At 44.1% G+C, this 27,121-nt stretch overlaps 6 protein-coding genes across 6 annotated transcripts in view; 3 read left to right on the top strand and 3 right to left on the bottom strand.

Moving 5' to 3' along the window:
• The window catches only part of PCYB_031400 (sexual stage antigen s16), a gene marked incomplete at both ends in the record, with an annotated part of 1,108 nt that extends 622 nt beyond the window's left edge, over positions 1-486 (bottom strand). Inside the window, one exon of the mRNA XM_004220810.1 lies at positions 83-486. Coding sequence (XP_004220858.1) covers positions 83-486 — 404 coding nt within the window. The remainder of the gene's footprint in view (positions 1-82) is intronic.
• Positions 487-4,295: 3,809 nt separating this feature from the next.
• Positions 4,296-5,929, top strand: PCYB_031390 (vacuolar ATP synthase subunit b; the record flags this gene model as incomplete). Its single annotated transcript, XM_004220809.1, has 2 exons — positions 4,296-4,404; positions 4,554-5,929. The coding sequence occupies 2 exons, from the start codon at positions 4,296-4,298 to the stop codon at positions 5,927-5,929; spliced, it is 1,485 nt and encodes a 494-aa protein (XP_004220857.1).
• Positions 5,930-6,795: 866 nt separating this feature from the next.
• Positions 6,796-8,810, bottom strand: PCYB_031380 (hypothetical protein; the record flags this gene model as incomplete). The annotated part of the gene is made up of 3 exons (XM_004220808.1): positions 6,796-7,019; positions 7,103-7,139; positions 7,224-8,810. The coding sequence occupies 3 exons, from the start codon at positions 8,808-8,810 to the stop codon at positions 6,796-6,798; spliced, it is 1,848 nt and encodes a 615-aa protein (XP_004220856.1).
• Positions 8,811-11,825: 3,015 nt separating this feature from the next.
• On the top strand, positions 11,826-14,691 carry PCYB_031370 (hypothetical protein; the record flags this gene model as incomplete). The annotated part of the gene is made up of 5 exons (XM_004220807.1): positions 11,826-11,987; positions 12,206-12,293; positions 12,440-12,880; positions 13,104-13,487; positions 13,526-14,691. 5 exons carry the CDS (start codon positions 11,826-11,828, stop codon positions 14,689-14,691), a joined length of 2,241 nt encoding a protein of 746 aa, XP_004220855.1.
• A 1,067-nt stretch (positions 14,692-15,758) lies between these two features.
• On the bottom strand, positions 15,759-16,073 carry PCYB_031360 (hypothetical protein; the record flags this gene model as incomplete). Its single annotated transcript, XM_004220806.1, has 1 exon — positions 15,759-16,073. The coding sequence occupies one exon, from the start codon at positions 16,071-16,073 to the stop codon at positions 15,759-15,761; it is 315 nt and encodes a 104-aa protein (XP_004220854.1).
• A 3,984-nt stretch (positions 16,074-20,057) lies between these two features.
• On the top strand, positions 20,058-26,762 carry PCYB_031350 (lysine decarboxylase; the record flags this gene model as incomplete). Its single annotated transcript, XM_004220805.1, has 2 exons — positions 20,058-20,604; positions 20,665-26,762. The coding sequence occupies 2 exons, from the start codon at positions 20,058-20,060 to the stop codon at positions 26,760-26,762; spliced, it is 6,645 nt and encodes a 2,214-aa protein (XP_004220853.1).
• Between the last annotated feature and the right edge of the window lie 359 nt (positions 26,763-27,121).

Below are 27,121 nucleotides of genomic sequence, written 5' to 3'. Positions count from 1 at the left end.
ATAATTTTCCTCTTTGTTCATGCAACACCGTTTCATGGGTATTACTATACACACGTTATACTCCCCCGATTACAATTTTCACTTTTGGACTACTGGAGGTACCTCCTTTGCGGTTCCCTTTTCTCCTTTTTTAAATCCCTTTTTTGTGTTGTATCCTATTAGCCCAGATAATAATGCCAACACAACCATGTTAATCACAGCTGTGCTGATTATTATATTTCTGTTGGTTGAGGTTTTTTTTTCTAAGTTTTGTGTAAATTTTTTCAGTTCATGTAAAGTGCTTTCATCATCAAGGGGGGGGTTGTTTTCTCCATCTTTTTTGGGTGAATTGATATCTGAGTTATTTCCTGAGGGCACAGAAGGGGGTACCTTTCCTCCTTTTGTTTTATTATTATCATTTGCATTAACCTGAACGATTACACGATTTAGCAGGACACACACGAGGAGGATTAGCGAGAAGGATTTCAAGAAGCTTTTGGTCTTCATTTTGGGGTGCCTTTTCGATTGAGGTGTTCTTCGTTCGTCTGTTTTGCTTCGCTTGGGGGGTGTCAGTAGACAGGTTAGTTTATGTATGGGTACGTGGGAAGCTACGCGGGAAGCTATGCGGGAAGCTACGTGGGAAGCTACACGGGAAGCTACGCGGGAAGCTACGCGAGATGCTACGTGGGCCGATTTGTTTGTCACAAAAATGGACGGTCGCGCTGAGCCTTCTTCAACTTTACAAGGGAATGTGCGAAGTGGGAATAGCGTGCGTGTGTGTGAGTTCACGACTTGGGAAAACAAAAAAAGGGGGGGAAACTGAAATGGGAAATTAGAAATTCTGAAAAGGGGGGAAACTTGGATTAACACTCGCGAAGTGGGGAAACTGGGCAAACTGAGCAAACTGGACGAACTGAGCAAATTGGACGAACTGGGCAAACTGGACGAACTGGGCAAACTGGACGAACTGGGCAAACTGGACCAAGGGTGCGGAGCGAAGTGTGCAAAGTGAGCAAACTGAACAAGCTGCGAAAAATAAATAATACCACCTTTGCGTGCAATTGCGCGTTTGAATTCCCGCGAAAGCGAAGTCACGCAAGTGAAAGCAAATCGTGCGTAGGTAGCGATTTTGCGAATGAAAGAGGAGCGAAAAAGCGCTAATAGGGAAGAGTCATTTTTAAACACTCCATAATTTTCCCAATTTCAGTTTTTCCTTGCATTCTTGACATTTTTTTTTTCTTTTTTTTTTTTTTTTGGGGGGTAGGCTGTATGCCTCCTTTTTTCTGGGTGTGTCTAATTTGGGTTTCCCCCATTTCCGTCAGAAAAAGAAAAAAAAAACTTTTTTTCGTGCATAGTTATACATGCGCGTGCAAATGTGTGTGTGCATACGAGTACCCATATGTGCAATTTGGTATACAATATGGTGTACAATTTGGTGTACAATTGAGTATATAATTATATGTATATATATATATATGCGCTTGTGTGTGTGTGTTTTAAGCGTATGTGTAGCTACCCCTGTGCGAAGCGGCGAAGGTGTTCGCGCGCGCGCTTTTGCGTGCGTGCTGGTGGACACGCATATGTACAGGCATACGCAAAATACACACAGAGTGCATTTTGCGCACACGAGAAGGGGGGGCTACTTTTCCTGGCGCGCGGCTCACATCTTTGCATCCCCACCGCCGCCCTAGCGAGAAGCAGCCTCAATGAAAGGCGCAATTACGGAGGTTGCCATTTGATCGGCATATGTTAGGGGAAAAAATAAAAGTGGAGAACTAGCCACGTGTATTAATATGATGGCCACGCCTTCTCCATGCGACACGGTTCCGTTTAAAAGAAGGAAAAAAAAAAAGAAAAAAAGAAGAAAAAAAATAGGATACCTTTTGTCACCGCCGTTGACCATTTCCTTCCCAAAATATTAGATTTTTCCGTAAGCGAAGGAATGGCCATATTTTCCCTCTGGAGTGGAGTTCCTTTTTGTTTCTTGGCGATTTTTGGCCAGCCGAATCGGACAACAGCCCGAGTGGGTGACGTCTAACGTGCATGCCCGACACATATCTCCCCGAGCAAGCAGTCCGCAAGGATATTTTAAAACCGTCCCAATTGAAGTAGATATGTTCATGTGGGAGGGGGAAAAGATATTGGCCTACCCAGTTAGGCGCGAATAGGTCATTACGTGGGGTACTAACTTCCCTCCCCGTGGCGCAAATAAACCCGTTTTATGCACATCGCTATCGCATGCATAGTAGAGCTAACCCCTTAGGTGTGTCCTCCTCCTCCCCCCGCCTCTTCCCCTTTACGTGTGAGAAAAGCGGTTGGAATGATTACCCATCCTTTTGTATGAACCAACCCGGGAGTTCACGTCTACACGGATGGTCCTTAGCAAATGTCTCTCCACTGGTAGGTGTGCCCCCCTAGAGGTGCCCAATTTGCAAGCGTAGCAGCTGTGTCGACGAGGTATGCAAACAGGTCATTCCGTCCAGGGAAGAAAAAAATGCACGCACATGGGGGGAACTATACACTATAAATATATATCTGTGTGTGTGTGTTTACATTTTGAGGAGGATAGCAAAGGTTCTCATTTTTACAGTGCGTGGTGGCTGCCGGGGGAGGGGGGGAAACTGATTCATCTCCACTTTTTTTTTTTTATCTCCTACTGTCTATGTCTATCCGCCTAACTCCATGTACCAAATTGAAATGAGCTAATTTGGTTTGACCTAGCTGAGCAAATTCTTCATGCTGGAGGGAACAAAAGTGGAGGGGGGGTACCTTTCCTCGTCCCCACCAGAAATGCATCACGTTGGTCTAAGGAAACATCTACCGCCGCTCTTCTGTACTCGCATAAAATTCTTTTACGCATGTGTTATCGTGGTGATAGGAAGTTACACAACTGGATTTAGTCCCCAAATGAGAGGCACACACAAAACAGAACAAAACAAAACAAACGCCAGGCACGTACCGATGTACGAAGTAACATTTACGTGTCAGATTAATATGTTCACACAAAAAAAAAAAAAAAAAAAAAAACGTCGTGTGTTTGTGCTGGAAAATGAATCGAAGGTGGACGCACTTTGCCTGTAGGGAAGATGTAACACCATTTGGAGGGGCAGTGAATGGAAAGAAAAAAAAAGGAAGCGGAAATTTCAAAGGTGTTAACAGTTGAGCTAGGGAAAGGGAAAAAAATGAAATGAAAAGGTACGGCGGAAAAAGAGGAGACCCCGTGAGGGGAGATACAGCGCTACTATCTCATATAAAAACTCAAAAGGGGGTACAACAAGGTTGGATGAGGCTCTCACGAAGGCTCGGCCACTACGATGATGTGTTCCCTTTCGGCATACACGCTTCTGAAGTACTGCGCTCAAGAAAAAAAAAAAGAAAAATGAAAAAAGAAAAAACAAAAGAAAAAACAAAAAAGAAAAAAAAAAAAACACAAAGGGGGGAAAAAAAAAAAAAAAAAAAAAAAAACAGAACGGTATAGCATATTGCAATACTTTGCAAAATGTGCTCTTCTTCACCGCTAAAGGTAAGCATCGAAAAATAATTCGTAAACGAGTTTAGGAAGATTTAGCCCTCTTTTTTTTTTTTTTTTTTTTTTTTTTTGCGTCCTTTTAATTCATTCACTTAGCATACGCCTTCGTCCGTTCGTTCATATTCGCTGAGTTTTTCCTGAGCAGTAGCATTGTAAATGTGATGGGCGTGTACATAGCGGTTTTCCCTTTTTATCTACATTTTCTTTGTTCATTTTTTCCCATACTGCGTACGCGGATGCACGAATTAAGTTCCCTTTTTAACCTTTCTCTGCTGCATTTTTTTTTCTGCCATTATTTGCTGATCGGCACGCATTCGTGACTCCTTGATTCGTGAGGAGAGGAACACGCATAGCGACCGTGCCTTGGTTACAGTGCCAGCCGACTTGCACGTCGTGCGGCCACGGCATATTGCTACTACACGGCATATTGCCACTACACGGCATATTGCCACTACACGGCATATTGCCACTACACGGCATATTGCCACTACACGGCATATTGCTACTACACGTTGCGCGTGGGACCTCGTGCTGCACGCTGCATACGTTGGGTGAACTTGCGGAGTGGTGAGCAGGCAGTCCAGGGCTCTACACGCGCATCCCATTTGTGTACGCTCATCTCCAAGCATAGTATCTCCCGTGAATTCATTCCAATCGGTGGGCGTACTCTGCGTTAGGCTGACCGAGACAGCACGTGTTCGTTAGTATTAGCAACCCACGTGCGGGCAGCATTGTTCGTATTCACGTATGCGCCGCTTCCCCCGAGCCACATCGTCGACGTGATACAATGAGCAAGGAAACGATCACCAACAAAGTTGAGGCTTCGCGGGTCCACGCGATGGCCGCTGTTCGGGACTACAAGGTGTGCCCCAGGCTAGAGTACAAGACCATTTCGGGTACGCATTTCTACGGTGAAGAAGCAGAGAGGGGACTACCCCCAAATGTGCTTTTTCTTCCATGTTGAAATGGGGCACCATAGTGTCAACATCTATATGTATGTGTTCTTCCATTTTTTGCATCCCTGTTCCCATCATCACCCCTGTAGGAGTACAAGGACCTCTAGTCATCATAGAAGATGTGAAATTCCCAAAGTATTCAGAAATCGTAACGATCCACCTGAGTGATAATTCCACGAGACAAGGACAGATACTGGAGGTATGCGGGAAGAAGGCAGTAATTCAAGTATTCGAAGGAACAAGCGGAATAGATAATAAGAATAGCTACGTGGAGGTTAGTGGAGATATATTAAAAATGCCGATGAGTGATGAAATGCTTGGTAGAGTATTCAATGGTAGTGGGAAGCCAATCGATAAGGGTCCAAATATTTTGGCTGATGATTATTTGGATATAAACGGGAACCCAATAAATCCACAATGTAGAGTGTACCCCAAGGAAATGATACAAACAGGAATATCAACCATAGATGTGATGAATAGCATCGTGAGAGGACAGAAAATCCCCCTATTTAGTGCAGCAGGTTTACCACATAATGAAATAGGTGCCCAAATATGTAGACAAGCAGCTCTCGTACAAGGAAAAGATGTGTTGGACCATTCGGATGACAATTTTGCTGTTGTCTTTGGTGCTATGGGAGTGAATATGGAAACGGCAAGATATTTTAGACAAGATTTTGAGGAAAATGGGAAAATGGAAAGAGTGTGTTTATTTTTAAATTTAGCAAATGACCCAACCATTGAAAGGATCCTTACTCCAAGGATAGCATTAACGACAGCAGAGTATCTCGCTTTTGAGAAAGAAATGCACGTTTTTGTAATACTGACAGATATGTCATCCTATGCTGATGCACTGAGGGAGGTGTCTTCTGCTAGGGAAGAAGTACCAGGGAGGAGAGGATACCCAGGTTATATGTATAGTGACCTGTCCACAATATATGAGCGAGCTGGAAGGGTTGAAGGAAGGAATGGAAGTATAACTCAGTTCCCAATATTGACTATGCCAAATGATGACATTACTCACCCTATCCCTGATCTCACAGGGTACATTACAGAAGGGCAGATCTTTGTGGACAGGAATTTATATAACAGGCAGATATATCCACCTATCAATGTATTGCCTTCTTTGTCAAGACTTATGAAAAGTGGAATAGGACAGAACATGACGCGAGTTGATCATCCGTATGTTTCTGATCAGCTGTATAGTAATTATGCCATTGCACAGGATGTGAAGGCCATGAAGGCAGTTATTGGGGAGGAGGCCCTCTCCAATGATGATATATTATACTTGGAGTTTTTGGACAAATTTGAGAAGAGATTCATCACGCAGAATACTTACGAGTGCAGGGATATTTACCAATCGCTCGATATCGCGTGGGAGTTGCTGCGCATTTTTCCGGAGGACATGCTTAAGAAGATCAAGTCGGACATCCTCTCCAAGTACTACCCGCGCCACCACGCCGGCTAGGCCACAGGGAAGTGCGCAGCTGGGTGGAAACCAGAGCAGCTGAAGTAAGAAGTGAAAGCGGGGCAGCGGAGCGATGGAGCAGTGGAGCGATGAAGCAGTGGAGCAGTGAAGCAGTGGAGCAGTGAAGCAGTGGAGCAGTGAAGCAGTGAAGCAGTGAAACACCGGAACAACGGAACAACGGAGCAGTCCGCAGCTCTGTGAGGCATGCCTCCCCCGGGCGCAGGAGTCGCGGCGGTGGAAGGGACGCGTGGAATAGGCACTTGGATGGGTCGCCAGGAGCACAGACTGCGTATTTGCTCCATTGAAGTCCTACGTGTGTGTTCGCATCCACCTCCTGATTGACCCCCCCGCCAAGACACACCGCACGTCTTTCCACTATCTGCCCACTCCAGTATGTGTTACGTGTGCATATCGCAATATGGGCGCATTTGTTTTTTTTCTTTTTTTATAATACTGCAAAAGGGGGGGTGTTTTCCCTTTATGCTTCCTCAGAGAAGGTAGGACATATAGACGTACACATATATGTGCCCACTGTAGGTATGTCTAATTGTCCTTTTCCTTTTTTTTTTTCTCTCACCAGGACTTATTGTACTCCTCCTCTCTTCCCTTCCCCCCCCTTTTTTGTAACATTAGCCCCTCTTTTTTTTACCATTCCCTTTTTGCATATTCGTCAGCTCATGGTTCTCCCCTTTTTAATTTTTGTTTAATACGTTTTTAATTTTATAAATAAATTCAGGTGACAAAATAAACAGCCCTTAAAAGTTACTATCGTCCGGATAGTGTCGGAGGACGCGGTTGTCGTGGTGGCGGCGACATGGGGGTATACCTGCTCGGCTGCCCGGAGCTTGTTCACGCGAAAGATGGGCTCAAATGGGGTTAAAAATGGCCATTAAATGGGCCGATAAATTGGCTATTAAATTGGCCGTTAAGTTGGCCGTTAAATTGGCCGTTAAATTGGCCGCTAACTTGGCCGCTATGTTGACGTTAAAAAATAGGCTGGCACCTTCCAGCGTGGCGGAAAGATGCACAAATTCGGCCGGACGGCGCGGCCACAAAACTGGGGAGATCAAACCGAGGCGGTAGGCGGCACCTGAGAAACAAGTCACAAAAATGAATTCACAAAAAAAAAAAAGGCAACGTGTATGGAGCATGCCGATTGGCACAAAGGATAACCGGATGCTTCCTCGTTTGTCGAAAAAAAGTTACTTCTCTGTACAGGGAAAAAAAAAACATAAAAAGGCGGAGCTATGCGCGGAGGCGCGGACTAGCGTTCCATCTGCTTCGTGGACCAAACGTGCGAACCATGGAGAGACACGATTTTCTCGGCCCGAGCGTCCACCACCGGATTTAGGGATTCTCCTATGGATAAAACATGGGGAGAATGAGTAGGAGTTTTTCTTTTGTTCATAGTTCCTTTGGCTGCGGACTGAAGCTTCTCGATGACTAATTCATCACATGTATCAAAAATGTGCTTTTTAAAATACACATCTAGCAGCAGACTCTCCACCAAGGTGCTTGCCCATTTCACATGGATAAAATTAAACACTTTCGACATACACTTAACGAATGCGCTTCGTTTAATCTTAAACAGTTCGAAGTCGTTCGGTAGGGTCCACTTGTCCTGGAGCTGTAGGAAATTCTCGTCCTCCGCGAGTTCGTCTGCGCTGTCCGCGGTATCGGCGGTGGTAGTGCCATTCATCGCGGTGTCGGATGTGGTAGTGCCATCCATCGCGGCATCGGAGGTGGTAGTGCCATCCATCGCGGCACCGGAAGTGGTAGTGCCATCCATCACAGCACCGGAAGTGGTAGTGCCATCCATCGCGGCGTCCGCTTCACCCGATGTGGTGTTCTCCGCCCCCGCCGCGGGCTTCCTCCTCTCCTGACACACGGCCTCATCAAAATGCTCATACTCCTTCAGCAGCTCCTCCCAAATCTGTCTATATATACTAATCAATTTATTGAAAATAAAATTATCATTAAGCTTGTACAAAATGATGAGGTAGTACACTCTAATTTTAAGGGCCTTAAGATATTTTTTTTCCTGTTTGGTGAGAACTATGGTGTTTGGCTGTTCCGTTGCTTGGGGGGTCTCTTTCTTGGGGGCCTCTTCCTTGGGGGCCTCTTCCTTGGGGGCCGCTCTCTTGGGCATCTCCTCTCCGTCACCATCGGGGGCCTCGTCCGTCGCACCATCCGTGTTGGCAGAGTGTCCAACATGATTTGCGGCTTCCTCCGAAGCGGAAGCATTCGCATTTATTTGGAAGCGATTGTCAATAATTCTGTTAATAACCTTGTCAAAGAGAGATACCATGCATTTTATGTGAAGCTCGTCCTCACTATAAACGGTGTAGATGCTATGTGGTGCTGTCTTGCCATCATCATCGTGGATATAATTTCGAAGGAAGACCTTCACTATTTTATCAAAGGCAAAAAAAAAAACATTTTTATTTTCATTATTAAGATAATTAATGCAGAGATTTATGAATAAGGTTACACTTTTAACAAACTTGGTTTTTGAAAATATATGTCTATATATAATCATGTGGATTCCTTTATAAAGACTAATGCTGTTATTACTTCGTTTGTTCTTTGCATTTGCATCGTCCAGTTCCTTGGTTTGTTTTTCCCCTTTCACATTGCCTCCTCCTTTTTGGTTACTCTGTTTGGAGGTATCCACCAACTTGTGTTTATCTGTTTTTCTTTTTTTTTCGTAAATTTCTGGAAAGGGAATAGTCTCATTGGCCTTCCTTTTATTCAAATTTGCATATATGTCATTGTTTCTTTCTCTCTGATTTTTGTACTGGTGCAGGAGTGCATCCCTTTGTTTATTGTAAATTCCATCGAGTTTTCTTTCATTTCGCGATCTTCCCACTAATTCTTTCATGCCTTTAAAAATGAAAAACGAGAAATAAAAATTTTTTTTTTTTTTTTCTTTTTTTTCAGCTCGTTACTGCTGGGGGGTAGGCAGTAGACACGGGCGTGCAGGAAGGAAATCAGATTTGTACAGTGTGTTGGGGCGGTCGCCTCTGTTTGGGGGTTGCCGTTTGCAGTTGCGATTTGCGATATGCAGTTTACAGTTTACAGTTTTGGCGTACGAGTGGTATGCTCTGCTTTGTGCACTCCAGTTCGTTACGTATTCGTTATTTTTATCACGCTTCGGTCATAACTGCTCTGTTTCACTTGGTCAAGCTTTTCTTCCTCTCTCTTTGCGGTCTCCCCCGGGATAGTACCACGAAGGGGGTGGGTGGGGCTAGCGGAAAAAGTTGGCCCTAAACTGGGTGACCACTTTTGTCCAAACTTCGCGACAGCGTTCGGGTTGGGGTTATATTTGTAAATTCCTTTTTGAATCTTGCATATGCGCTCGCGCGGGTAAACATACATAAATGCATATACAAATGCATATACAAATGCATATACAAATGCATATATACGTGCATATATCCACACGCTTGGATGATGCTGCTCGTCGATTTGCGCCACGCTGGGAGGCATTCGCGAGCCGCGCAAAGCTGCATATGTAATGTACAGTATCTTTGCGCAGCGCTCGAAAAAAGGAAAAAAGATGAGAAAAATAAAAAAAATGAGAAAAACAGAGAAAAATCGTTTTCGCGGAATTGGCAAAACTGCCTTAAAAGATAAATTAATTTAATTTCAAATTTGCTAAAAAGGGCAAAAAAAAAAAAAAAAAAAAAAGAAGGAAAAAAAAAAAAAAATGTACAAGGGGAGAGAAAAAACGTCCATTTGAGAAGCAACTTGAATATAGCATATAAAACATGCCGCATAAAATGGAAAACCTCGACAAATTTTTTCCATTTGATTTATTTGAAAATTGGGCAACATATAACAGAGGCTCTTCGCGCGGATGCATTAGCGCATAATAAATCAAAACGTACAAATATAGTATAACTATATTATACATGGATTTTGCTGGCGCAGTTCTGCTTGTACAAATAAAGCACGTTTTAAGTACATGCATTTGCTTGGTGAGGATTCGCGCCTCCTCCCCCCTACCCCAATTAAGCATAATATATAAAATACGACGCTATGCCCGCATGCTGCATATGCTTTTGACAAGTCCACGTATTGGGGGAGGGGTAGTAGTATCATTAAAAGGGGAAAGGAACTACATGAGGTTGTTTTGTCATTCTGTATTAAAGTGAAATGGAAGTGCCCCTCGCTGTCGTTTTTTTTTTTTTATATTTTTTAACTCATTTTAATGAAATTTTTTTCCCTTTTTCAACTTTGCGGAAAAAGAAAAGGAAGCGCGGCAGACAGGCAAAACGAGTAAATAAAAAATAAGCAAGCAACGAAAATGTCAATAGCGTACGGCGTAAAACATTGCGGGGAAAGGATCATCTTCGTTGCAAAGAGCGTTCACGCTGCTTTCTTTTGTTTTAAAATTTTTTGTTTTTTAAGTTAATCCATCCGGAATGTATTATTATGAAGCTTTGTCCACTTTTTCGTTCAATTATAATTTGCGTTTTGGTTAGATCGCCCACAACGCTATCACAGTTTCATCCCCATGAGGGGTCATTTACAGCATCCCGGGTGAACGTTTTATTTTTCCCTCCACTGAAATTGTCTATACATTTTTTTTTGGTAGAGCCATTTTTTTTTGGGGGGGGGAGACGGCGCGGGTGCAACGTATGAGCTGTGCGTGGAAGTAACTCAATGCATAGGAATAACCGGAGTGTTCCATATCGTATTGGAACCCCACCCATATAGACGGGTGCGTCTTCCTAGGTACGTAAAAAATGGGAATAAGTGAACCCGCCTTGTAGCACTTACGTGCATTGGGGGGAAATGTCAAGAGGGGCGCTTCAAACGGGCGGAGAGCGGTGAAATGGAGGATTCCACCCAAGAGAATCAATCGGGTGGACTATTCGCGTGGTCTATTCGGGTGGGCCAATCGGGTGGACCATTCGGACGGGGGGCGAAAACGGAGGCCCCCTTCCTACGCCGTGAAGCGTACACAAAGTTCACTTAAATTGAGATGGCATTTCCCTGAAACGTTCTGTTGAACAAATGGCGTTTTTTTTTTTTTTTTTTTTTGCGAAAGAGGAGGTGGCTAAATTTAGCAGTCCTGTCTGCGCATAAAATTATACCCACACTTGGCATGAATTAAACGGATGTTATCACTTTTTTTTTTTTTTTTTTTTTTTCCTTCTTCCGCGTACGTCGCTTGGTAAATATGCACTTCGCGTGCATTAAGTGAAAAGATACAACGTGTAATGCGACCAGGTGGGTGGCCGGTCATTTGTTCTGGAAAATAAGCGTAGTTCTTTGCCTACTCGTTTGCGTGGTTGTCGAGCGGATCAACATGCTCGGTTATGCGTGCACTTCCTGCCCCCTACATGTTCACATCCCTTTTTTGCTGCGATTTTTACGCCAAGCGATTTGCGAAGGGGAAAGATAAAGATAAAGATAAAGAGGAAGTGGAAAGGGAGCACAACGGGGGCACAGACAAAACTGCAAAAGTGACGAAAAAGGCCAAAGCGACGAAAAAGGCCAATACGGCGAAAACGGCCAATACGACGAAAACGGTCAAATCGGCCAAAACGGTCAAAACGGCCAAAACGGTCAAAACGGCCAAAACGGTCAAAACGCTGAACCACCGCCAACTTGGCAACGCGCACTTGCACACAAAGCGGCGGACGCCAGAGCAGCCGCATATCCGCGGCTAAACGCAGGAGTGCGCATGTACCACGTGACAACGAGCGCACCATACGACCGCGCATATGTTGTATGCAGGGGAAATGCATGCATGGGGGCTCTGGTTGCGCAATTTTGCATAAGGCTAAACCACGTCCTTACAGAGTCTCACTTATCACACGGAAAAAAAAAATAAAATAAAATAAAACAAAACAGAACAGAATAAAACAAAACAGAATAAAAAAAAATGAATTTACTATGCGGAATAATAATAGCACATTTGCTTTGCTATAACGTCGAGCTGCGGGCGAAAGAGCCCAAGCGGGGATATGGGCTGTTTGGGGGTCAGAACAAGTTGGAGTCTGCCTGGGGAGGGGAAGTCACCATGGAGGAAGGACTACCACCAAAGGTTTGCAACGTGCATGGGAGCACGTGGAGTCATGTCACCGTGTGAGAGTGTGCATACAGCTGTTTATAATTATGCACCATGTTCTATGTTTCTGCGGCCGTTCCCAAAGGGGACGTTCACCTGTCGCGTGCACACACGGATGTAGAGGTGCTTCTATATCTGCGAATCGGCCTGATCGTACAAATACGCCCGTTTGTGCTTTTTTTTTTTTCCGGAAGGATGACACTGAAGAAGGGGAGACGTCCCAAACGTTCGACGAGACAACCGCTCTTGAGGGGGATGATGGGCACCCGAACCTTAGATCGAGTAAGGACGAGGCGCTCCCCGCTTAGTCTTCGCGATAGGAGGCAGCTCCCCATGCATGTTATGTTATGTTGTGCTATGTTACGTTGTGTTGTGTTGTATTGTATTGCATTGCATTGTATTGTGTTATGTTTTTTTTTTTTTCGAAGCCTTTTCATTCTTCCAGGGGAAGGGGCAAGAAGAAGTAAAACAGAACGCGCAGCAAAGACACGAGGGAAATACACAGCGCGGGGACGCACCGAGTGACCACAAGGGGGAGATGAAGCATGCTGACACCTCCACCCAAATAGCAACTGAAAAAATCATCAAGGAAGGAGAAAATCTTTACATAAATGGAGGAATCACTAATTACGAATATAACAATGACGATGAATTTTTTAAGGCATTCCATATGGACAACGCTAACAAGCAAATCGAAATAAACAGTCCATGTTTTAACTTAAAAAATGAAAACGCATGTGCGGAGAATAGGGACTGTTTCTATGACCATTCTTATCAGACATGCTTCCAGAATTGCAAAAATTTGGGAGAAAGGGAATGCTCCAGGTATACGGAGTGTAAGTTGACCATGAACGGATGCGAAAATGAAGGTATCTCCTCGAGTGATTTTTCTTCTCCGTTTGTGACGAGCGGAGGGGTGTCTCTCCACGGTTGGCGCCGTTGAGGGATGTCTGCCCGTTAGTGGATTTCCATTTCGCTGCTCCTGCTCCTTCCATTTTGCTTCTCCTTCCATTTCGCTACTCCTGTTCCTTCCATTTTGCTTCTCCCCCTCCTTCCATTTTTTCCTTTTTTCCTTCCCCGCCCCTCTTCAAGGATACCTCAACATCAACGTGTTCGGCTCGGACATCGGGTCGGACGTGCGCGCGTGCGAGCTGTTCAACTCGGAAGGGTCATGTTACATGATGGAAGAGGTGTATAAAAACTTTGGTAACAAAAAGAAGACGAACTTTAACTGCGTTTGGCTGTCCTACAAGCATGAATACAGGAAGCACAAGGAAGGGGACTCCGGAAAGAGCCATAAAAAGGAACCACGTGAGGAGCGGGGAGTCGAACTTGGCGGAGTCATTAACGTGAACAGTAAAAATGGACAAAAAAGCGAATCGGATGGGCACCCCAATTATCATGTACTCCGAACGGATGGATCGAGAAGCATTGGTAGGGATGAAGAGTTTCTGTCTCTACTGGAACTAAAATCGAGTGAAAAAAAAACCAAAAAAATAGCAGTGACGGGAAAGAGCCCAAGAAGGAAAACGCAAAGAAGGGGAAAGCGCATGGGGATGACGAAGACTACGACGAAGATGATGATGACAACGGTGAGGGGCTGGATGCAGAAGAGGATCCAGATTTTAACGACGTGAATGATGAGGAAGGGGCGGAAAAAGAGGAGGATCTGGGTGGAGAAGAAGTAGACGAGAACGAGGGAGACGATTTTGACGAAGAGATGGAAAAGAAAATGGGGAAAAGTAAAGGGAAGGAAGAAAGCAGCGATAAAATAGAAAGAAGCGGTGATGGAGAAGGAAGCGACACGAAACTCATGGAGGGAAGGGAACCATCTGATGGAGCTCCAACCGGGGAGAGCATCCCCAAGGGAGATGAGCTGCTAATTCCCCCCGAAAAATTAGTGGAGACACCAACGGAAGTCGTAACGGAGAGTATTATCGACGATGCAGGCAAGGCGGATCAAAATGACAAGCATGGTCAGGGTGGTCAGCATGGTCAGGATGGCCAGGATGGTCAGGATGGTCAGCATGGTCAGTGCGGTCAGCTTGGTCAAGATGGTCAGGATGGTCAGTGCGATCAGCTTGGTAAGGATGGCCACGCCGACGCAGAAAATGATGAATTCCCAGGAGACCACCCCACAGGGAATGGCAAACTGGGAAGTCTTCCACACGAGAGAGACATATTAAAGCATAACTTTAACAGCAGTAGTCATGGAGACCATTACGACGAATGGATAAGCGTAGAAACAAGCATTTGTGCTAATTTAAACGAAAGGCCCAACCCATCCGCGCTATTGGAAGGGGTGCTAATTGCTGAAAACGAGGCAGAATTGAGAAGCATTAAAAATAAATATAAAGTCACAGACAATGAAATCTGTGTTAAGCCTTCGAATGAACCCAATATTTCTTTTAGTCCTAAAAAAAATTTCTATATGTTAGGGGAGAAAATAGAATTCACATGTCAAAATGGGTATAAGCTCGTTGGGACAACGAATGTAGGCGTTTGCGTGGGAAGAAATAAAATCGTCCCCAACATAAGTTGTGAGTCCTTAAACAACTTCGATGATGTTCAGGAGAACATACAAAAGCTCAATGGCATGGTTAGCTCTGGGGTGAATTCAGCCTTGTCAGGGTTCCTAGCCATTGTGCTTTTCGTTGTTGGGGCTGTCCTCTCCCGGTGAGGTGTAGTCACGTACAATAAGATATCCATATGTGTGAATATATGAGATGCCATATAATAGGGTCCAAATGCGTATGGGGGGGGGTCCCAAATTAGATTGTAATTTTGGGGAGATGACATTCTTAGCAGTGAACCCCTTTTGGAGATATGCCCATCCACAGTGTTGTGCGAAAGTGTTCCTATTTTGTAACCTCCCGTGGTATAATTTGGCTAGCCGATTTTGAAAGAAAAAAAAATGATCCATGGTTATGCCTCCCTGTGTATAAATGACATTTCCATCCGGGCGCAGCTACTCCAGTTACAGTTCTGCGCTGTCCACCGGGTCTGTCTATTTACGCGCTGCGCAAATTTTCCTCTTCGTTTTACCAATTTGATGTTTTATTTTTGGGGTTTTTTTTGTTTTGTTTTGTTTATTGTTTTGTTTTTTATTTTTGTTTTTTCCTTTTCTTCTATCTTTATCTTTGTCTTTGTTTTTGTATTTAGTTTGTAGAGGTACTGGTGTGCCCGGTTATCCGAACAGCGACGCGCTCTCCATGATGTGTCCATCGTGGCGCCGCTTCGTTTCGCGCATTTCACAAAACCGTTTTCGTTTTTAATATTTTACAAAATTCGTTAAACGATTCACCTTTTTTTACGTTTTATTTTTTGTCCTTAATTAATTTAGGCTTTCATTCACGTGTGCAGCGGTGTGCGGCGTTGTGCGCACGTGGCTTGTCCGTCTTCGCCGTCTTGACCATCGTCGCCCCTTTTTTCACTGCATTCACCCGTTGCTATCACTACATTTTTGAAATTACACTAATGAGGTGCTACACATGAAGGCATTTATTCCGCGCAGAAATGTGAGGAGGAATAAATAGTGATGGGAGCGTGGGCACGGAGCGACGTAAAAAGCGGTGTAATCATGACGTAATCGCGACGGCGATAAGACGTGTGTGCATCGGGCACACGCAAGAAAGCATTCATCGGGGGGTGCAAAACCGTTATGTGATTTTTCCCTCCCACATGGCATTCGTTTTAGCGACGCTCAGAATGGTTAATTTGCTCTACTAAGAGTTCCCCCCAACTTCATCAAAAGGGAAACTTATTATTTTCGAACTTTGTTCCGAGGGTTATGGACCCCTTTTTGACTTGTTCTTCTTTCAGCTCAACTTTATAATTCCCCGTGTTGTTATTATACACTGCCTGGATGATATTATTTTTAATGAAATCGTTTGCTTCGATTAATTGCTGCTTTATATCCTTCTCTTCCTTGGTCGTCAGTTGCTCCCTGATCATATTTTTCACTCCATTTAACACGCTCACTTTGGCCTCCACATCGGCGTTGAAGGTTTTATTGCAGGAGCGGATGACTTGTCTGTACAGGCATTTGCACGAGTTGTTCATTGTTTGTGAGGGGCGTTTTGCTAAGAAGCGTTTTGCTAAGAAGCGTTTTGCTAAGAAGCGTTTTGCTGAGATGCGTTTTGCTAAGAAGCGTTTTGCTAAGAAGCGTTTTGCTAAGAAGCGTTTTGCTGAGATGCGTTCCACGACGGTGTACCCTCCGCAATGAATCGCGTTCTTTCCGAAATGCAAGCAGCGCTATGTGGACGCTGTATATATTCACAGACAGGTATATTTTTGACCTTGCCAGTGTTGCCCTTACGGTAAGAAGTGCACGGGGAGGGGCGATAAACTTCTGCATTCACATTATCGCACTGCTGGTTGCGTGCTGTCCTGCAAGTGCACATCGTCCACACTATAGCATTAATTTTTTCTCCCTTTTTTGTAGCACTTCAAAGTATTTTTGGAAAAACGGTAACTTTTAAAAATTGCCCTGGATGGTGGTCTCTTCGCTCGCCGTTTTTGTAGACGTATTCTTCATTCAAAGCGGTGTTTCCCTTACGTACCATTTGGGAGCAAAAATAAAAGAACTTTTAGCTTGCATAATTCGGGGGATTTTTTTTTTTTTCCCCAAAAAGTCCATTTTTTTACCTTGCCTGTTCAGGTAAAAAGAGACCAAGCGAAAAATAGCTATTCTGCCAATTAGCTAATTATGTACGTACGTATGTCACTTGCATATTCACAGGGAAGCACGTAGTTTTTAATCCAACGTTTGGCTCCAAAAAATGGGCGCCTGCCACAGTTATGTGGTTATCATAAGTTCGTTTATTTGTTGAAGATTTCTTTTTGTATGACGTTCACATTGGTGCGGAGTTCGCGTGGGTGAGATGTTCTTTTGCTTTTGCTTTTGCCTTTGCTTTTTTTTTTTTTTTTTTCCCAGTACTTGTCGTGGCGGAATTACTATTTGTAGGATACAAAAAATTTTTGCCCTTCTTAAAAGCAGGCATAACTCACTGCGGAAGTTTTAACTTTTCCAAAATTGTCAAAATATGAAAAGAACAAATGGTACCTCTTAGAAGTTTACTTTGGTTGAAGTGTGGAGGGAAAAACTGATGTGAACATATGCTTCCCTCCCTATGCAAAATAGAGAATTATTCATAACATTGAATAAAGCGGCAAAAAGCTACAACATAATGCATTATCAGAGCAAAATGTACCTCTTTTTAAGGTTAATTCTTTCCCGCTTTATTTTTTTTAAACGTATATATTTACCATTGCGTTGTGTTGAATTTTTGATGCAAAGAGGGGAGGAGCATTTTCAAAGGCTGCCAGAATTGCACTTCCTCCAATGGTGTACGACGAGCTTAAAAAATAAATAACCTTTAATGTGTAAAAAGGAAGAGCTTACAAAAATGAACGTAACCGAATTACACATTTGAAACACATTGGCTGAAATTTCCGCACACCTCTTTCTGTGCGTAAATGTAGGACAAATGTGACGATGTGAAATTGAAGAGAGGAAAATTCACTAGGTAAACTTTTTACCGCATATTAACACCCCTGGGTAAAAAACAAACCGGTGTGTTTTCTTGAAAATGAGCGAAAGAGGAGTACAATATGCTTTGCAAAAAAAGAAAAAAAAATCCTTTTTAAAAATTACACGATTGGTTGATTTCTCTTCTTCTGGGCGATCCAAATGTGCAACTGAAAAGAAAAGCTTCCCTCACAGGTTGCCTTCATGCGCGCACCTTTTAAGCGCACATGGTGAGGCCCAATGCTTTGTGGGCATATATGTGAACGTTCAAAGTTACACAATTGAGGGGGTTCGCCTCTTACGTGGGGGTGCGCCAGTTGGCTTTACGCTTCATCACAGCGTGTGCGATGATCACCACTTTGCCAGTTTGTGACACTGATTTATGCATCCACAAATGACCGCATGCAGGCATTCCCGCATGTACGCATTGGTGTGGGTATTATACATCCACGAAAGCACATGTGCTCATAAGCCACCGCATGTGCTTTTCCACGTGTGTACATTTTCGAGGAGTTGCTTTTCAGAGATTGCTCCCTGTTGGCATGTTTGCTCAGTTTCACGTTCGTGGTGTGGATATGGTCGTGCGGGCGTGGAGGCATAGGCACAAGTGGGCGCGCACGTAAATGCAAGTTGATGCAAGCGAATGCAAGAAAATGCAAATAAATAAAAATACATGTACTTAGTGACCCCTCTGAGTGCTTACACCACCTCTGTTAAATATCTACAAAGGTTTGCTGCTGCCAAATACGCGCGGTGGAGGGACAACACAACGAGCTCCATATGACATCCATGTAGAGGCCAAAAAAGGAAAAAAAAAAAGTAGAAACCGCCTGATGGGGATGCTCACTTTGGAGTAAATGCAAAGGTATGCGTGGTAAAAGGTAATCATGTAGAACTGGCGTACAGCGCGCGCATTCGTTGGCATGGAAGAGAAAAAGTAGCAAGTAAAACAGGTGAAAAATAAAAAAATAAAAAAGCAAGCGCAAACGCGAATGGAAGCACATCCGGCGTTGAATAAAAAGCGATGTGTGGACTTACACATGCGCGCGCAGTTCATGTACCCTCCAACATATCGTACAGATGGCCCCCCACGCGCCCGCGGCACAGGAACGTGTACAATATATGATATATAATATATACACCCCATCGCATGTATATGCACAGATATGCCCTCGCATGTATGCGCGCATGTATAGCCCCGCACGCATATGCGCAAATATATATTTCCACAAGCATTTGTGCCAATTTTTCATCCCCTTCTTTGTTTTGAGCGCATAAGCAACAGTCACATGTTTTATTTTATATTTTTTTTAAGGGGGAAAACATAGTCTATTGGTGACAAAAGCAAATGGTTACTTTTAACGGCAAAGGTTTGGCGAATTCGCTTTCTTTTTTGCAAAAAAATTGTAACATATTCGCAAAGTTTTTTTTTTTTATTCATTTTTGCGTGAGGAGATAAACGCGCATATTTAAAAAGAAAAAAAAAAAAAAAAAAAAAAGGGGGGAAAAACCAGAAAAAAAAAAAAAAAAAAAAAAAAACCCAGATAAATAAATAAATAAGTGAATGAATAAAATAAGCTCACGTACCACCTGCGAATGATTACGCGCGCCATGGTTGTTGAGTTAAAATTTTGAGCCCACGCCCACGACATGATGCCTGCAACCTTGGGGGACCCGCGTCAACAAGTACGTAACTGTGTATAATACATATAAGCGTTTGCAATACTGTACAAATATGTAGCTGCAAAACAAAATGCGAATTTATTGGTACTTGAATACATACTGCCATGTATATAATTTTTTCGTTTTGTTACTTTGCCATTTTTTCCTGACCGAACGGCTTTTAATTTAAACACAAATTATTGCCTGTGCATGTGGCCAATTTCGATATAAGACAACTGCGTCTTCTTGCGCGGCTTCGTCTGACAGATGCCTCCCTTCGTAGCTGCTCTGCGAATTCGCCGCGCCATTCCACAATCCAGTTGAGAACAATTAACGAATAAAAAGATCAACCTTTTGATGACTTTTTTGTTGGCCGAGGGGAAAAGTCTGCGCGGGCCACGTGTGCAACAGTATACGTGCGTGAGCAAATAGACTCATGTGCAACGATATACGTGCGGGAGCAAATAGACTCATGTGCAACGATATACGTGCGTGCGCAAATAGACTCATATGCAACGATATACGTGCGTGATCAAATAGACTTATGTGCAAATCGACTCATGTGCAAGCCGCCGTGTGTGAGCCCCTGCGTGTTTATGTGCTCCCCCTGCTGTGAAAACGAGAAGACAGAGTGTTCCGCTGAGGACGCGTTTTTTTAGCGGCGCTGCATAGATAAGGCTACAGCGCGGGTATGCTCGAAGGGTCACACGCACACACCACGTGCCACGGAAGTACATGTGAATGTGTGCAGAGGCTTACACCACCGCTTCGCATGAGACCGTACACACCGAGCGAACAACTGCGAGCCCCGTTTTGGGCCTTTTCCGCGGAGTTAAAAAAAAAAAAATTCTTAAATGAATTCTGCTAACGATGCCATTTTTTATGGCGACAAGAACTCAGTGCACTACAATGATCTAAACGAAAGTGCTCCAGACAGGTGTCTGAAAAATGGAGGCATGCAAAACGATTATATAATGAGCAATGATGTGACGAGTGAGGGAGTCGATATCGCAGTGGATCCGGGGGAAAATGGAGCTGGCAATGCAGCATACCTACATACACCTCTCCACCAGCACTTGCCACCACACCAGGGAGAGAGAAAAAAGAAACAGCACGGAAAAACAGAAAGAGACAAATATGACCGAATTGAAGAAATCGAAAAATACCTCAACATTAACAACGCCACGAATGTTTGTTCTCTGAGAATTAAATTATGGGAAGCACTAATGCTGTATGTAAATAATGTAAACGCAGAGCTGATTTACTTCATAATAAATTGCCTCATGGAAGTGGAAGTCTATTGGGGGGAAGAAGCAACCAACAATTTACAAGATATTTTAAGCCTAATAAATGATAAAAAATATAAAGAAGTCTCCAATAAAATAGGAGAAACTTTATCCAGTTTGTCCGTAACGACAGGAAAAGCGACTGAAGAAAATCCTTTTTTTTACACACTGATAGTTTCCTCTAGGAGAGATGAAAACAGCAATAACTACAACTCCGACTTGGCATGCGAACTGAACAAAATTCTGCAGTATGAGCATAACAGACTGTCCAACCAAAATAATAACAAAAAATTGGAATACAAAATTATCGAGGTCAGCAACGCGAAGGAGGCTCTCCTAGCCTGCTTAATAAACTCCCAAATTTTGTCAGTTGTGCTGGTGGACAATTTAGCCATTGATGAGGATTACAAAAAGGAAAAATTTGAGTTTTACAATTTCAGTGAGGAGAACACCGTGAATAACAAGTGTGGGGCAGTGCCTCCTTATGTGCTGAAGTGCGGCATGGTGAGCGGCGGCATGGTGAGCGGAGGCATGGTGAGCGGAGGCATGGTGAACTGCGGTATGGTGAACGGAGGCGGCCAGATGAAGCCCCCCTTCACACACAGCGTGCATAACGGGTCGTCCTCCAACAGCAGGGATGCCATGCGGAACATGATTCTGTCGAACTATCATGGCTGCAACGGTAACAATGGGAGCGTTTGCAATAATTACTGCGGCGGGAATGGGCACTGTGGAAACGCCCACTGTGGAAACGCCCACTGTGGAAGTGCCCACTGTGGAAGCGCCCACTGCGGAAGCGCCCACTGCGGAAGCGCCCACTGCGCGAACAACCCCAACAGCAGCGGCAGCACCGTGCTGAATGAGCACAAGAAGGGAGCCAACTTGCTTATGAAGGACTACAAGTTCGATATAGGGAACTTCGTCCTGGGGTACGAACAACTCGTGGCTGCGCCCTTGGAAAAGATGAAGAAGGGATTTAACAGCCTAGTGATCCTGATTAAGAGCATCGCGTATATTAGAAGCTCTGTTGACATTTTTTGCGTGTGCACGTCCATCACACTGGATAAGCTACAATCTGTGAATAATAAAATAATTCGGATTTTCACCACACATGATGACCACAGTGATTTGCACGAATCCATTCTGGATGGAGTAAAAAAGAAGATAAAGACTCCCTTTTTTAACGCCTTGAAAGCGTATGCCGAGAGACCCATTGGGGTGTTTCACGCGCTAGCCATTAGCAAAGGGAACAGTGTGAGAAGAAGTAGATGGATACAGTCTCTCCTTGATTTTTATGGTGTAAATTTATTTAAAGCAGAATCTAGTGCCACATGTGGAGGGCTAGATTCTCTGCTAGACCCACATGGGTCATTAAAAGAAGCACAGATAATGGCTGCACGGGCATACGGGAGTAAGTACTGTTTTTTCGTCACAAATGGAACATCCAGTTCGAATAAAATAGTGATGCAGGCATTGGTGAAGCCGGGAGATATTATCCTAGTGGATAGAGCTTGCCACAAATCGCATCATTATGGATTTGTTCTAAGTCAAGCCTTACCATGCTACTTAGATCCTTACCCGGTGTCGAGATACGGAATATACGGTGCAGTACCGATATATGTAATTAAGAAGACCCTTCTAGAATATAGAAATAGTAACAAACTACACCTGGTTAAATTGATAATTCTAACCAACTGCACCTTTGACGGAATTGTATACAACGTGAAAAGGGTCATAGAGGAATGCCTAGCCATCAAGCCCGATTTAATTTTCCTGTTTGACGAAGCATGGTTTGCTTACGCATGTTTTCATCCCATACTGAAGTTCAGGACGGCTATGACCGTTGCAGATAAAATGAGGAACCAAGACCAGAAGAAAATTTACAACAAGGTGCATAAGAAGCTGCTGAGGAAATTTGGGAATGTAAAGAGCTTAAACGAGGTAGCAGCGGAGAAGCTTCTAAAAACGAGGTTGTATCCGAACCCAGCTGAATACAAAGTGAGGGTATATGCCACGCAGTCTATTCATAAATCGTTGACGTCTCTTAGACAAGGCAGTGTCATTCTGATCAGCGATGATAATTTCGAGTCACATGCCTACACCCCATTTAAGGAAGCATACTATACCCATATGTCGACATCGCCCAATTATCAAATATTGGCCACGTTAGATGCTGGGAGGGCTCAAATGGAATTAGAAGGATATGGGCTAGTAGAGAAACAAGTAGAAGCAGCTTTTCTCATTAGAAAGGAACTAAGTGAGGATCCTATGATTTCTCGATATTTCCGAACTCTCAATGCTGAGGATTTAATACCTGATAGTTTGAGACAGTGTCATAATTTGTATATGAAGCGGAAGAAGAAGTTTATTACCAAGGAGAGCTATTCCACTGATTCGAAAGGGAGTGTTAATGGGACGTATTCGTACGTGTCGAACAATCAAGGTAAGGGAAGCACTACTACAAAGGAGCATCGTTCCAGAGTTCTGCGCAGGGTGAGGAGAGGTGGAAGCGTTACAAAATATGAGCAGCCAATACAGAGTAGCAACATATCATCTCACGAATGCGTAAATGACACAAATGGGTGCACTAATCATGTAGTGCGCAATTCGCTCATGTTGGGAGATTTCACAAATAACAATAGCGCAGCGGAGGGGGGCCTAAACGAATTTAGTAATAATGACCCCCATGGGGGTGTAAAAATGAGCAGGCGAAGAAGCCGTAGAGATGAGCGAAACGGAAAGGAAGGAGGAACCTCTGGGACGATGGATGACAGCAATAACGGAAGCATGATTCTGAACAGCGAAAATGAAAATCTCAGCTTTGTACAAGATAGACATAATAAAAATTATAGCAGTTCCTCCTACTCAACCGGCATGAAAAATTTCTTGGAATATTTCGAATGCTCCTGGTTGAGCGAAGACGAATTTGTGTTGGACCCCACAAGGATTACTCTCTTTACGGGATACTCAGGAATTGATGGAGATACCTTTAAGGTGAAATGGCTCATGGATAAATACGGCATACAGATAAATAAAACTTCTATCAATAGTGTCCTATTCCAAACGAATATCGGAACGACCGGTTCATCGTGCCTATTTTTGAGAAGCTGTTTGTCACTAATATCGCAAGAGCTAGACCAGAAGAAAAGTCTCTTTAACGAGAGAGACCTAAACCAATTTAATGACAGTGTCTACAATTTAGTTTCCAATTATATCGACTTGTCCGAGTTTAGTGAATTCCATCCTCTCTTCAAAAAAAGGTATTCAGACTCGAGAGTATTCAATAGGGAAGGAGATTTGAGAATGGCTTTCTACTTAGCGTATGAGGAGGATTACGTAGAATATATTTTAATGGCTGACTTGAAAGAACGAGTAAGACAAAATGAGTTAATCGTGTCTGCTAGTTTCATCATTCCATACCCTCCTGGATTCCCTGTGTTAGTACCAGGACAGTTGGTAAGTCAAGAAATCGTGGACTACCTCTCAGGTCTTAGTGTTAAAGAAATACATGGTTATGATGAGAGCATAGGGTTCAGATGCTTCTACAATTTTATTTTAGAATATTTTTACAATCTAGTCACTTCGGACCCGTATGGCTACTACCACAAGATGGATAAGGGGACCTATGAAAGACTGAAGTATGCTAATTTGAGCAAACGGAGGAGTATGGAGAGCTCTTACCACCTGTACATATACGATAATGAAACGAACAAGATGAAGAAGATGCATGTGTGTAATGGGAGCTTCTCGATTGACAATAATACTGCCATTAGTGATACTTACGAGGATGTTGTGCAGGTGCACAACCTGAGGAGCGACCACGGAAGGGGTAACCACCACCACCACGCTGGTGCGTATGACAGTGTGAACAACAATTCGATGTCTACCATTCCAACCCTGCCTCGGGCAGTGGCGGAAGGCGCGGTGAAAGGCCCGACTGGAAGCGCAAAGGGTGGAAGCGCGAAAGGGGAAAGCGCAAAGGGTGGAAGCGTAAATTGTGGAAGCGTAAATTGTGGAAGCGTAAATTGTGGAAACGAGCGCGGTGTTGTCCGAGCGACGGATGGCACCTCCAACAGCGCAGGTGTTAGCAGCTGCGCTAGAAGGGGAAGCAGAGAGGAGGGGTTCCGAAATGTAAGCGAAATGAACAATGAGCAAGTCAGTTTCAACGCCGCGGTTGGTAGTTTGTCCGAGAGCAACTTGGGCAAGTCTCGCGCAAAAGAATCATCCCACGTGAGGGAATCGTTCAACGCGAGGGAATCGACCCGTGCTGACCAAAGACAGACGAACATCTACTACCACCTCTCAAACGATATGATGAAGTACAACCAGAATAGCTCCCTCGTTAGTAAGATAAAAGAAAATGTGTTAATTGTTCAGGGTAGGAAAGTCTACGCCAGTTGCGATGTCGGCAGGAGCTCGGCCAATTACCGCTATCGGGATGACCCATCCCCATCAGTGCCCAAGCACAGGAAGGGGAAGAAGTGTAGAGGATGTAAATCCTGCGGTGGAGGGAGGAGCAGCCAGGCGGAGCTTGTCATGCGAAGGGGCCGAACGGATTGCATTCCCCATAAGAGAGAAGACACCAATGAATTTGCGAGTGAAGGTAGCAACGAGGTTGATATCCACGGGGTGAGAAGGCAACTCCCAAGCAGAGCTTCGAATGGTAGAGTTACGAAGAAGGGGAAAAAAAAGAATGCCGCCAAAAGGGCATCGGTCCGGGATATAACCGATGGGGAGAGTGAGGAAAATAATGCGGAAGAGATTGCGGAAGAGATTGCCGAAGAGAATGCGGAGGAGGATGAGGAAGCGAATGCGGATGATAATACTAACAGCGATGGCGACACGACTGTGCCGGAGGAGGACGGTGAGAGCACCTCGGATGCGAAGGAAAGAAGGCACGGAGGTAAAGCGCAAAACGTAGAAGGAACAAACGGTGGAAGTTACAACGCGAGGAAGAAGGGCAGTAGAAGGGGCAAGGGGAGAAAACAAAAAGGCAACCGTAACCGAAATTGCAATCGGAACAGTACCCTCCACACTGATGACAGCAGCAACGTACAGAGTGACATCACTGTGAGCACATTCAACCAGGCGAATTCCATGTCGGAAATGAACTGCGTGAAGAAGGAGACAAAAAATGATAGAAGTGAAGACGACGGGTATAAGGAACATGGGGGGGGTGGCCTCATTCGAAAAATCAGGCAGTCGAACCCTGTTATGTGCAACCAATTAGGGAAAAGTGGGTTAAACATGCAAATGCAGAGGAAGCCAGGACCTGGTGTAAGTCACAGGAACAGCCCCCTGAGTTGTGCGGACAGTAAGGACTATTCGTACTGCTCCGGTTTGAGGAAAAAGGGGAATAAACTGAAAGGCGCGGGGGGTAGCAGTAAAAGGGAGGATAATAATGCTGGAGTTACGAGCGGAAGTACCAGTCGTTCTAGCGGGCAAGGCAGCGGTATGGTCTTGTCGGAGAATTACCAATCAAGCGAGAGCCTAAACAAAAGGGGAACCCGCAGCCACACCAGCGGAAAGAGTTCCAATGGGCTCAGCGGGAGTGAAAAGACCAACCAGAATGCTACTAGGTGTGGGGGGAGAAATGCGAAAAAAAATGACGAAGAGGTGCACAAAGTGAAGGAAATGAACAGTCCAAACGAGATGGAGAGGAATGGCTCAAATGAAGAAGCCCCTTTAAAGAGAGAAATTTTTATTAGTGAGGAAGACATAGACAAGGTAAGCGTGGACGACCAAACTGGTAGTGACAACTGCTCGAAGAACAGATTAGCTTCAGAGATTCACCTGCCACGTAGCAGCGACATCATTAGTGGCGGTGACGACGTCAGTGGCAGTGCCAGGAGAGCAGGAAGCCGAGTTGGTTCCCGTATACACGTGAATGGAAATGATGCAAATAATGGAATCCCAAACACACAGGGAAAGAATGAAGTAGCCTTTTGTGGAAATGAGTTTCACTATGATGAAGATGAGCTGAAAATAAATTCTGCAGCTAGAGAAAACAACGAACTGGAGAAGAACTGCATGAGGAAGTTAAACTCGCTTAACAATAATAGCTACATAAATAATTTGATAACACATGTGGATGATGACACGTTTATCCATAAGGAGAGTAATTTCTTCCTGGAGTGTGCCCTGACCAATTCCGAAATGAACGGCAGTTCCTTCGAAATGGAAATGTCCCTGAATAATGTATATTCTAATGGTGGCGAGGGGGGTAGGCACCCCGGGAACTACGACGGAGGAAAGAAGAGTGACTTTGAGTAGGTACAGTGTGCGTGTAGGCAAAAGGGGGAGGGGGGCCTTCATGGAGACGCGATATGATATCCATAATAAGTATGCGCATGTCCTTTCGTCAAGACGTTGCGTCTGTAACTGTGTGTGTGTTTACCCTTTTTAGTAGCATAAGCGAAATTGTCGCGCCTTCTCATTTGTGACGAAAAAAAAAAAAAAATTCCCTTGCTTTTGTGCATTTTATATCACAATTTTTCCCTTTTGTAAAAACGTACGTGCATGAAAAACAAGGTGATTAGAAGCCGGCACTGCATGATAAATATGCAATTTCGATAATATGGTTAGCGGCCCCGCTGGCCAAACTTGGACAAAATTGCTTTCGTCAACTCTTT

The sequence above is a fragment of the Plasmodium cynomolgi genome, chromosome 3 (genome assembly GCF_000321355.1).
Source record: "Plasmodium cynomolgi strain B DNA, chromosome 3, whole genome shotgun sequence".
NCBI classification, from domain to species: Eukaryota; Apicomplexa; class Aconoidasida; order Haemosporida; family Plasmodiidae; genus Plasmodium; species Plasmodium cynomolgi.
Note: the sequence above shows the minus strand (reverse complement) of the source record. Positions and strands in the feature narration are given on the sequence as shown.